Below are 12,667 nucleotides of genomic sequence, written 5' to 3' on the forward strand. Positions count from 1 at the left end.
CTCCACTGGCCACTCAGAGCCCTCCAGAGTGCCCCCACACCTTGCAAAGCAAGATGGCTGAAGTCTGGGATACACTGGAGGAGCTCTGGGCACCACCCCTGGGGTGGTGATGGACAGGGGAGTGGTCACTCCCCCATCCTTTGTCCAGTTTCCCGCCAGAGCAGGGGATAAGGGGTCCCTGAACCGGTGTAGACTTGTTTATGCAAGGAGGGCACCATCTGTGCCCTTCAAAGCATTTCCAGAGGCTGGGGGAGGCTACCCCTCCCCAGCCTGTAACACCTATTTCCAAAGGGGAAGGGTGTAACACCCTGTTCTCAGAGGAAATGCTTTGTTCTGCCTTCCTGGGACTGGGCTGCCCAGACCCCAGGAGGCATAACCCTGTCTGTGAGGTGGCAGCAGCTGTAGCTGCAGTGAAAGCCACAGAGAGCTGGTTTGGCAGTACTGGGGGTCCATGGTGGATTCCCCAGGATGCATGGAATTGGCTCCCCAATACCAGATTTGGAATGGGGGACAATTCCATGATCTTAGAGATGATACATGGCCATATTCGGAGTTACCATTGTGACGCTACATATAGGTACTTACCTATATGTAGTGCATGAGTGTAATGGCGTCACCGCACTCACAAAGTCCAGAGAAATGGCCCTCAACTATGTGGAGGCACCTTTGCTAGTGCAAGGGTGCCCTCACACTTAATAACTTTGCACCTAACCTTCAGCAAATGAAGGTTATACATATTAGTGACTTATAAGTTATTTAAGTGCAGTGAAAATCGTTGTGAAATAGTGTGTGTACTATTTCACGCAGGCTGCAGTGGCAGTCCTGTGTAAGGGTTTGTCTGAGCACCCTATGGGTGGCAAAAGAAATGCTGCAGCCCATATCGATCTCCTGGAACCCCAATGCCCTCGGTACCTAGGCACCATATACTAGGGACCAATAAGGGGGGTCCAGTATGCCAATTGAAATTGGTAAATGAAGTCACTGGCCTACAGTGACAAGATTAAAAGCAGAGAGAGCATAAGCACTGAGGTTCTGGTTAGCAGACCCTCAGTGACACAGTTAGGCACTACACAGGCATACACATTAGGCCACAAACTATGAGCACTGGGGTCCTGGCTAGCAGGATCCCAGTGAGAGACAAAAAACACTGACATATAGGTTTTTATCTATGAGCACTGGGGTACTAGCTAGCAGGATCCCAGTGACACAGTAAAAACACACTGAGAAACACTCACAAACAGGCCAAAAGTGGGGGTAACCATGCTAGAAAGAGGCTACTTTCTTACAAGCATATTATGAGAAAAATCAATGGATTGATTAAGTTGAAAAGGCAATGCTACCTTTGGAAGGATTGTTGGTATGTGCATAAGACCACTTTTCTGTAAGGACTTGAAGGAAAGCTCATTCCATGGATAGTGCTTAGAGTTCTGTAACTCTGCCCAAGGAAGTGAATGTGATCGGAAAGACCTAATACATGCAGTGAACTAGAATGTAGTTCTTCCAAGAAGTGTAAGGTATGCTTGCCTCCTTGAGAGAATGAAGCTATTGCACTGTATAAAAAGGGGATGTGGATCTATAGAGAAACGCGGACATTAATGAACAAACTGTTTCTACTTAGCCACATAAAATGCCCATGTTGTGGTATGACATGCCTCTTCAAAGATACTCATGGATTGTCAAGTTAAATTAAGGGAAACTGAAATCTAACACTTCAGAATCCAAATTGCTAGATTCAGTGTCTCTGAACTGGCATGATATAATTGGCCATTGTTCACAAGTTTGGGCAAACCCTGAGCCTTTAGCTAGGGGGTTTGGAAATCTATAGTAATTGAGAGTAACATACCTGCTTGACCTATATTGGTGGGAACAGAATCATGCCAATAAGTGCTTGTCACATTTTTCATACAACTGGCAGGATCAGTGGAAGAGGTAATACTATGTATGCATTTCTCTGACCAGTTTATCCACAGAACATTCCATTAGGATTATGAGAGTGGAAACCTAAATGTGAAGTTTAGTTTTGGCATGTTTGCTTTGAACTGTGGCAAACAGATCTAGGCCTTGTATGCTTCACCTTTGTAGGGACACTTTAAGATTTTAGCAGTTCCCACTTACACCTGCTTTAACCATGTCTGCTGAGAAGGTATGCAAAGTCATTGTATGTCCCTGGTAGGTTCTCTGCCCGGAGGTGGATGTGGTGTTTGAGAGACCAATGCCACATATTTTGTGCAATTTCTGAAAGAACTTGGTAGTGGGTCCTTGTATGCCTTTGAATATAATCCATTGTTGCTTTGCTGTCTGTGAGTATCACAATATTTTTCACAATAAGTGTGCTTGGAAGGCTTGTGGGATTAGAAACAGCACTTTTTACTGTAACACATCGATAAGGATTTTGATACATTTGCACAAAATTGTGGAAAGGGACATGTGTTCTACCCACTACTGAAGGGAGGCATCTATCGTAAATGTGACTTAAATGTTTGGATCTGCAAAGTGCATCACAATCATTACATTGAGAGTGTTTCATGTTTGTTGGTGTCTCTAAACATGTTCTCAAATGTTGCATTATGCAAATGGATTTAGGATGTGCTTGGGCGGAGGAAAGAAACAAAAATAGATCCTCCGAATCCCAAGGTGCTTGCACCCACTGGGCTACCAAACACTGGATAAAGGCATGCACTGGGGATTAACTCTATGCACAACAGCATGATGCTGAACAATTTCATCACCAACCCCACTGACAGAGATTGTGAGGTCTGAAATACTGAAATCTGTCTCTTAAATATCACTGAAATATGTGTACTGTAGGTAAGCCCAAGCCTCAGTAATGATTATACAGCCATGACAATTTGCAAGAAGCTTGGGTTACAGATGGGATAGTGTTTTTGTGTGTGAGACAAGCTACTCAGCTGCTTTACCTTTTACCAGTCCTTCATTTAAATAAGAGTAAACCGACTAATTTGTGGCAGAGATGAGCTGCCACCGCAACAGTGCTTCTGGTACACATGCATGGCAATTTTATGGTGAAAAGAACAACTGTGACTTGCCAATGCTTAGCAGCTATCATGAATCAAATGTACTGCAGTGTCTTGGAAGCTTTTGTATATGAAAATATGCCTCCTTGAGGTTGCAAGTCTCTTGGAAGTCACTTTCTTGCTGTAGTGGGTCCACTTCCTGTAAGGTCATTTTAAAATAGATGGTTTGAAATGGATTAGACCTAGATTGAATCAGGACGCAGAGTGCTGTCCTTCTTTAATTTCAAAAAGTATATTGAGTACACTTCCTGACCTCACTGATGTAAAGGCAACTTTGCTCAGTACGGCACAAATCTCTTCTAGCGAAAAAAGAACATGTTCTTTGTTGATTTTGTACTTTCGCTAAGGGGTATTTCAGGCACGGTACATGAACCCGATGGAGTAGCTGTGCTGTTCTATGGACAATTTCCACCTTTCTGTTTTCACCATTGTTCTTCCTTGAGGAAAATCCCTCAATCTTTCCCCAGCAGGCATTGAGTGATGTAGGGAAATGCCCACTGAACCACCCTGTTGATGCAGTGTAGGACCAGTGGCAATAAGAACCTCTACTGGGGCTTTTGTAATTACCTCAAAAACTTCCTCTTTTTAGAGTCTAGTTTTGTGAGGTTTTTCATTGCAGAAAGAATTGTGAATTTTGTAAGGCTTGTTGATTAGAAGGAATAATGCAACTTGTTTGCTGGTGTCTCTAAACATGTTCTCTGATGATGCAGAATGCACATGGACTTAGCTGTTTCTACGTCATTCTTAACTTTCCTAGAGTTCCATTTGAATGTAGGCCGAAAAGATGTTCACCATTGAAAGGTATATCGAAGAGATAATGCTGCATCTAGCCTGTTTCTGTTGACCAACGTAAAGTTATTTTGTGCTCAGCCACAACATTAGCACTTCATTTAGAATTTTGCTGAAGACAGTGCTGGAAGAGTTCTTCCATTTTAAATCACTAGATTTGATCATAATGGCTTATGAGTGCTGGGGAATTTGCAATGCCCACTAAGCCTGGGACTGCCCATTAGGACTCTTTTTTCAGCAGCATCCATATACTTGCTTTCTTCATCTAGAGGTTGGCATTCATAGGCACTTTGATTCACAGTCCTTTTAATGGCTGTGTTACTCACCATCGAATGTGAAGGAATATAACGTCACATGCAAATGAGATCTGGTGGAACAGCTTTACACTCACATTTAACTCTGGCTGTTATACAGTGTGTAACATGTTCACCAATTTTTAACATAGACAAATATTGACTCTACCTACAATTCCGGAAATATATCAGGAAGGAAATCATCCTTATCTCGCCTGAATAACACCCTTTTGGGAAGTGCCCTGATTGATTACAGCACAGAAGTTTGATGTTTCATCTAGAGGATATAGTTTAAAGGGCACTGATCCATTGGCTCATCATTATTAGACTCTTATTTATACCATGCATTTTTGGAACGTGGGCTCCTTTTATGGTTGTCGAGAGTCCTGATCTGTTGTGTATGCTGGAGTGGTCAATGTGCTGTGTCCTATGATGCCTGTACCTGTGGAGGTAGGTGCTGCCTCTCTGGTTCGGGGTCCACTAATTTCTCAGAAAAGTGGTACGGACATTGCTGGCATAGAAACAGCCACCTTAAAGATTTTTCGCTTAGCATCAGTCTTGTCTTGCTTGTAGGTGGCAGGCTCTGCGTTGAAGAACTGGTTCATTTGGCCATGCTTTTGTTTTAAAGACAAATTTCTGAGGGCCTGTTTACAATATGGCCTGTTTTGGGATTGTTGTTACCTTCTTTTGTCCTTGGGTTCTTGTTGGTTTTGAGGCTCTGCTATGGGCTGAAACTCACTTGGTGCATGTGTGATCAATGAAATTAACATTAATAATTATTTCATGTATTCCTGTATTTGATTTAACATAAAAAATGTATTAACATAGAAAATAACGTGTGACTGGAAATGTGCCTACTTGATTGGCCATCATCATATACGAAGTTAGTTATTAATAGTGGATTAACAAGTACTAAGAGTTTATATATATTTGAAATTGCAGTATCTGTCATACTTACAGCTAATTGTTATGAATTTTACTTATGCTAATTAAAAGGCCTCAAGTTAGCGAGGCCCAAGCTAAAACTGAATGTCTGCCAAATACTGAAAAATGCAACGTTAGTAAAATGATCTCATGTCCACTGTATAACAAATCCTTTATCTGAGTCTTAAACTTGTCCACAACCTGTATTAACAAAATGTATTTCTTCAGAGGAAATGTGCATGAACTTGAATGTTTCTACATCACTGTAACTGTTGACACGAAGCTTATGGGAAAGCAACGCTCTCATGAACTAACAATGGGCCTACTGAAAGAGGACGGAAGGATCTACAAATTGATTCTTATAGTAACGACTGATGTATAGAAATGGAGAAGAACCAATCATCGACTTGTGAAAGACAGTATATCTCTGATTTGTAATAAACTTATTATTGGACAACCATTTATCACAAGATGCTTCTGTCCAATGGCAATGTGGGACAACGTTGGCTTAACCGCACTGTTCTTGGAGTTCCCATGCTCATTGCTTTGACACCTTTTATGAGACTCATCTGTCACTTTGATACTTGCCAGCCTGTCTACTGACTTCTGGTATTTTGCTATTTTTTTGTTTATTTCTAATGCTCCGTGCAATGATGCTGGTGCTTACTTTAGCGCTCAATGCTCAGAGTCTGTAGCGGTGTGCTGCCTACCTTAGAAATTATCGTGATGGTTTGGAGATCTTAGAGCCTCGATTCTGAACCAACCCCACTTTCCCTATCCATTCTGTCCTGATGCTGATGTCCCCCTGATGAAGACAACGCCGCTTGCTGATCCTTAAGGACAGGTATATGCTGAGAGAGGTATTGCTGATTTGTATTTTGTTTTCTAGGTATCTCTATTCATCTGTTTTGACAAAGAACTGGCAATGTTCAATTGCTGATCAAATGTATGTTATTTCCATTGCGCAATTACTCTTGCTATTGATTTGTACTGTCGCCATTGAGAGTCTTGTAATTAATGCTTTGGTTAAGTTCAGATTCTTCAGACGTTTCAGTCAACCAGTGTTGTTTCTGTATCTTTAGCACGTGGTTTTGAGACTAATTTATGTGATCTTAGCATTGTTAATCCAGGGAAATAAACATTCTAATTGATAATAAAAGGTGTGGTTATTTGTGACTAAATAGGTTATGGTGTGTACACTTACTGACTCTAAGAATTGAATTGTTTATTTGGTGATATTCATGTGATGTACAGAGTTAATGGTGTGAACATCTTAAACGAGTCAAAAGGTCCATCGGCCTAAGGACGCGACCCCTTACTAATTAACATAACTAAACAGATAAGGTAAGATGCGCTCACACCTGTGACAAATCTCGGTTAAAGGGTCCTATGTCATCCAGAAAGTAATGGACCCCGGTTGTAACAACTGGAATCTTTTACCACTAGTGTCTTGGTGCCCCAAGTAATCCTTACCCTTTGCAGCACATAATTATTGGGTTAGATAGGCGGACCCGTCCAAGACCTCCTCAGGGGAGATGCAATGGACTAGAAACTCAGAACTCAGCAATGCAACAAACAATGCTTATTAAATCACTGTTTAATCAGTTCTTTGCTTTTTCTTTTAAAAAGTAAGTGATTTTTTACTCAACACTAAATACAACAAATGATTAGAAATCTACATGGGCTGTCAAATGGAAATGTCTTTGAGGATAGACTCCACACAGCCTCACAAACTTTCCTTTCAGCCGGTATCTGAGGAATAGGCCCTCCTCAAGAGTTTAAACAGAAAACTACAGACAAGCTGCATATAATGACAAAGACAGAGGAATTTCTGTGGCACTGTTGGTCTTTGTGAAATGAGCTTTTATTTGAGGAGCCAGACCCTAGTGTTCTTCTGGTCCGTGGTCTCTCAGCAGCAGCATTCCATGGCCCTCAAGGTGGATTACACATCCTCAATAATTCCCCAAACCCCACAGCCTCCTTGCCTCTTACAGGGTACCTCTGTGTTCATTATGCATCAGGGGAGATCTCCCCAGAATGAGTCACAGGAGTCCCTGGAAATCTGCTCAAGTGGGGTCCTCAGCAAATCCGCCTTCTCTTGCCCCCCAGAGCTAGTTGGGAGGCCAGTAACACTAGCCCTAGAGAAAGAGTCCATTCCATTCCATGGAACCAAGTCCAGAATATCACTCCACTCCAGAGTGTAGTCCATCTAGTCAGTGGATCAATTGCCTTTACTTTTTCACGTACATAACTATTATGGGGCAACGATGTAACCCTGGGAACATGGGCTAGTCAATACAAGAACAAACAAGACAACAGTTCCTTTCGGGAGAGGATTACAGCCTAAATCCCCTGGGCCAAATGTTATATTTAGGAAACAACCAGTTGGAACCAAACAGTTGATTTGATACATTACCTCAAATCACATAACAGATGCGCTAAGAACGACACAGTGATAGTGAATAGTGACATCAGTGAAAATGTTGCGTATTGTCAACATCAGGGCAGTGCGCGCTCTACGGGCGACTAGAATGCAAAAACCTAACAATTTCAAGCTAACATAATTTATGCATTGTGCTGATATGATGTTGTTTAACCTTTTGCATTACAGAGTTTAATCCTGAAGACTTATGTTCAGCATGCATATAAATACTGTTCACATGTAATATACTGCTGCAGGATTTTTAGACTGTGTCAGGGTGTGGTCCCCTTCCAGGGCCTTCTAGAAGTTTTCCCTGCAGCATGCCTGGGTGTGGTTGGTGGGCTGGGCTAAGACTCTATAAAAGGGAGCCAGCCCAGCTCCACGGGCTCACTATTCAGAGGTCCCGGTGCAGAGCAGCAGCAACTTCCTGAGCTCCTGTTCCGGTGGCCTACTTTGATCTTCCAGGCCTTGCCCTTTTCACTTGGTTTGGTGATCCTTGATCAGGGTGGTAAGACGGAGGTCGGGCTGGGCTCCCGATCCCGTTCTTGAAGGCTTTCGAGTTTGTGGGCCTAATTTTGCATGATAAAAAATTCTTGTGCATGTGAATGTGCGTTTAGTTTTTCATGGCATTTACATGCTGATACTCGAATCGGCAAGACACACGATTCTTTGCTTGTGTGCAACTCTTGATATTCATTGTGCACTACCATTTTATGGCATTTACAAGGTAGCATTTGAATCGGCAAGACGTGCGATTCATTTCTTGTGCTTAATTCATGTTATTCATTGTGCGCTACCATTTCTTGGCAGTTGCATGGTGGCATTCGAATCGGCAAGACGCGCAATTCGTTCCTTGTGCTTTAACCCTTGATATTCATTGTGTGCTACCATTCCTTGCCAGTTACATGGTGGCATTCGAATCGGCAAGACGTGTGATTCATTTCTCGTGCTTTAACCCTTGATATTCATTGTGCGCAACCATTTCTTTGCAGTTAAATGGTGGCATTTAAATCGGCAAGACGCGCGATTTATTTCTCATGCTTTAACCCTTGATATTCACTGTGCGTTACCATTCCTTGGCAGTTACATGGTGGCATTCGAATCGGCAAGACGCGCTTCATTTCTTGTGCGTAATTCATGTTATTCATTGTACACTACCATTTCCTGACATTCATATGGTGACATTCGAATCGGCAAACCGCGCAATTCCTTTTCTGTGTTTAAAATCACGGTGTTCATTATGCGCTACCATTTTAAGGCATTTACTTGGTGGCTTTCGAGTTGCCAAGAAGCGTGATTTATTTCTCGAGTCTAATTTATGTTATTCATGGTGCACAATCATTCCATGGTATTTACAACCTTTGTAAACATCTGCAATGTGCGCAAATCATGTTCCGGCAATTTTGAGGAAACAAAAAAGCTAGAGTTCTAGATGTAATGTTGTGAGTACATAATAAGTTTTTTTTCAAACGCGATTCATATGATGGTTTAGAAATCATTCAGATTATTTCCTGATCCTCATGCAAAAGATAATACTTGAATTTGAAAGTTGCCTTTAACCTTTCTTGATTCCCTCACAGGTATCCAGTCGTCTTGAAGCATAGTTATTTAAGTCTATGCTTAGGTTGTCCATGTTTTCAGAATGACAATGCTTAGAGTCATAGCCTAGTATTGATTAATATGATATAATCTTGATATTGTGTGTTTTAACCTTTTTACTTCCTACAGGTCTCCTTCCCAGCTGTTCTCTTCCTAATCCCATTTTCCCCACTTGGACTCTCTTAGACCCTGTGACAATTCTAATCAGAGTATTGGAGCTGTCTTGTGGTGGAAGTGTTGGGAACGTGCACAGACCCCGAGGATCTGGTGACTCTGACACGTATTGGTGATTTACTAAATATATACAATGTCACATACATTAGTCTCTAGGGGCTGATAATGATGAAGATTCTCAGCAGGACTCAAAATAAAAGTAAAGTACCTATATCATGATAAATCACATTAGTCCACTAGTTCATTTGTCAACATTTCAACCCTACGGGGAACAATTTGTCAGGGTCATCATCAGGACTACAAGGTAATGGTAGCCACCAGTATAGAGGGAAAAATCACCCACTGGACAAGAATAGATCAGGACATTATTGTAGAGTCACTCATGGAATAATGGCCAGATGTCACCCAAAGGCTGAGATCAACACCTTCCCAAGATATGTGCAGAAAGACTTTTATTATTTCAGACTTATGCTGTGACTGCTATGAGCTGCAATGTGTCACGTTCTGCCCTTCTCTTACCACCCTTGTTGGCTGGAACTGGGGTGTGACTTTGGGTCTTGCACATTCTGGTCTGGCCGAGTTAGGGGCGACTCTTTCAGCCACAGTGCTGCTGACAAGGTAGATGCCAAGGCAGTCCATGACCTCCAGAAGGAGTCTCAGAGGAAAAACCCAAAAGAAAAAAACCTCTTACACAGGTACTCCAAGAAGCAGGATAGAGAGAGCGTCAGGATACCAGGACTTCAAGGACTGAAACAACAGGAAGCTGGTAGAGAAACAAGCAGGAAATACTCCACAGGAATGGCAAGCAGGAGCGAGGACCACCACCAACAGGAAGTGTTGCAATGCAAGGAAGAAAAGAGCCTGGGCTCATTATATACTGATGAACAGGAAGTGACAAACAGGAAAAAAGAAAAATGCCATCTTGGATTGGGAACCTACCATAGAGAAAACTGGGAAGGACACCATTTAGAAAGAGGAAAGAGAAAAGATATCAGTGCATGCTGGGAGGTGAACGGCATTCTGGGAAGAAGAAATTTGTCCCCAATTTCCAGAAGGAAAATGAAGAAAAAGAAGGCAAGAACAAGGCCCCAAGAACTCCAAAGAAAATGTGTTGACTGCGGCGAGGTCAGCAGTTCGATCCCGGGCCACCCAAACTCACCATAGGCCAAAAGGGGAACACCGTAGCCTAATGAGTGGCTTGCGATGGATCCGACGGCCCAAGAAGCAGAATGCGGACCTTACAGCAGGTCGAGAAAGAGATGGCTCAGGTTTACAGACCACCCGCGGTGTAACACAAAGCCATCTTAACAGCACATGTGCAGTCCTGTAAATAGAAATCCCTGCCGTACATAGCATGTACACAGAGGAAGAAATATCAGGGAACTTAAGTGAGCCAAGATTTGCAGAAGAGCTATAAGAAAGCTGCCCTAAAACAACAATCCACCCACATGTATGAGATGAATTACAGGGTAACAGTTAACGAAGTTTAGTTCGGAAAACCTTCAGAGCTACAGTAAAAATGTAAGATGTACATCAATGGGAGGCAGAGCAGATTTCTACCCCACTTTATTCCTTGACCAGGCTACACCCACTCAAAAGGGCCTATAGTCTAAAGGAGGTGTATTAACTGTCAGTTAGCTACAAGAGTAATTAATATGGCCCAGCAGGGTAGCGCAAACCTTGAATCTCGTTAGGGCTGCATCAGTAAAATATTGTAAAACTCAAAAAGTATCTAGAAGCAAAAATAGGGACAAATATTCTATTTGTACTTGGGACCCTTTTAAACCCTGGAATGGTCAGGTTAATAATGTTTCTATGTTGAGCCAATCCAAAATTATATTTTGTGCAGTTTTCAACCAAGGTGTAAATTTAGTGAAGAACTACAGGCTTACACTTTAACCTAAACAATTCAACATCTCTTTTTGGATGCTTAACTAAATTATAAGACCTGTAAATACCTACTTCCATCAACGATACGTGTAAGTCAATCCAAAATCCACATGTAGGTTGTATATATGGGAAATAACCATGATAATCTATTTCATCTACTCTGAGAAAGCCTTACTGGCTTCTACTCCTGAGGGTAATTTTTATTACATGGCAGTGAGCTCATGTAATCATGAATTGTGTGTTGCCTATGTGCTTGCCTCTGTGTGATTGTTTGCACTCAGGGGTCTGATTTGAGCAGAACTTCTCATGTAGAGAGACATTTTCTGCTCGAGCCAGACTCTTCCTGGTATTTTGAGTAATGCTTTTGTGCAAAGTCTTATTTTCCATAGAAAATATATGATAACAGACCAAAACATTTTCCACATGTTGAGTAATTTCATCTACTCTTCCCAAACGTTTTGGGAGGGATCAGATTACTTAGATTACACACAAGCCTACTGGTTACCTAAAACCACCACTGACACATTAAAAAACTTCTGTACTCTCCATGAATAGATTCTCATTCCATCTGCAAAGCACAGTTCCATGTGTCGGACAAAACGGACATAAATATACTTTAGAATTCCAAAGCATTTTCACAGATGCTGTTATCTTTCAGTTCTGCAATCAAATTATTTCACACTAATGAAAAAACATAAATGCCTACATTATTCAAAATCAATGACACTGTTTGATTCAAAATATTTGGTCCAGTTCACAAACATTTTGGAATGAGTAGGTAGGGCTTAATTTTGTAGTGCTGATTCTGACAGTTAGGCAGGAATCCTCCTGGCCTAAGCCTGACTCACTTCTTGAATTCAGGAATAAGGCAGAAGTACTATAAGAGTAAGTCACTGCAAAATATTTGTGAAACCTGTCCATTATGTTAGTATCCTGAAGTATTTCTGTACTTACGTATGCATTGTGGCACATCTCCTAACCATCTCCCTTCAAAACAAGTCAGCATTCTTGATCCTTCCAAAACATGATTCTTGTCGCATGTATATTCAATAGATGAATCTAGAATATATTGATTTTTCACATCACCAACAATTTTACCATGGGGAACCAATGGTGGTCTAGGACAGACAGGAGGAGCTGCATAAAAATAAAGACAAGTGTAATGAACTAACATGAAACAGGATTTACAAAAGCAAATTCAAGACAAAAAAAAATAACTACATTATATTCCAGTTCATCTTTTTGAAAGTTAAAAAAATCCATATCCTAGCATGCAAAAGGAACTGATATGCAATGTTCTGAAATAAACTGTATCCCTGAGAATCTCCTGTAGTGATACAATTATGGGTTGTGAGTGGGCCTTTCAGGTCCCATGCAATATTCCCTGGTAAAGAGCGATCCTGGAATTATTTAGAGTTTATTTATAGATGATCAAAGGTATGTATGAATGGAGCAAGGTTTGGTCAAAGCAGGAGATTCACAGGGAAGCAATGTAGGTCGACTTAAAATATTACCACAATTATATGATGTTTATTCCAACG

At 41.4% G+C, this 12,667-nt stretch overlaps 1 protein-coding gene across 1 annotated transcript in view; it reads right to left on the bottom strand.

Annotated features, from left to right (window-relative positions):
• Positions 1-12,667, bottom strand: part of LOC138293099 (complement factor H-like) — a 639,206-nt gene that overhangs the window by 178,898 nt on the left and 447,641 nt on the right. The window contains exon 20 of the mRNA XM_069232111.1: positions 12,081-12,263. Coding sequence (XP_069088212.1) covers positions 12,081-12,263 — 183 coding nt within the window. The remainder of the gene's footprint in view (positions 1-12,080; positions 12,264-12,667) is intronic.

Source organism: Pleurodeles waltl, chromosome 4_2 (assembly GCF_031143425.1).
Source record: "Pleurodeles waltl isolate 20211129_DDA chromosome 4_2, aPleWal1.hap1.20221129, whole genome shotgun sequence".
Taxonomy (NCBI): domain Eukaryota; kingdom Metazoa; phylum Chordata; class Amphibia; order Caudata; family Salamandridae; genus Pleurodeles; species Pleurodeles waltl.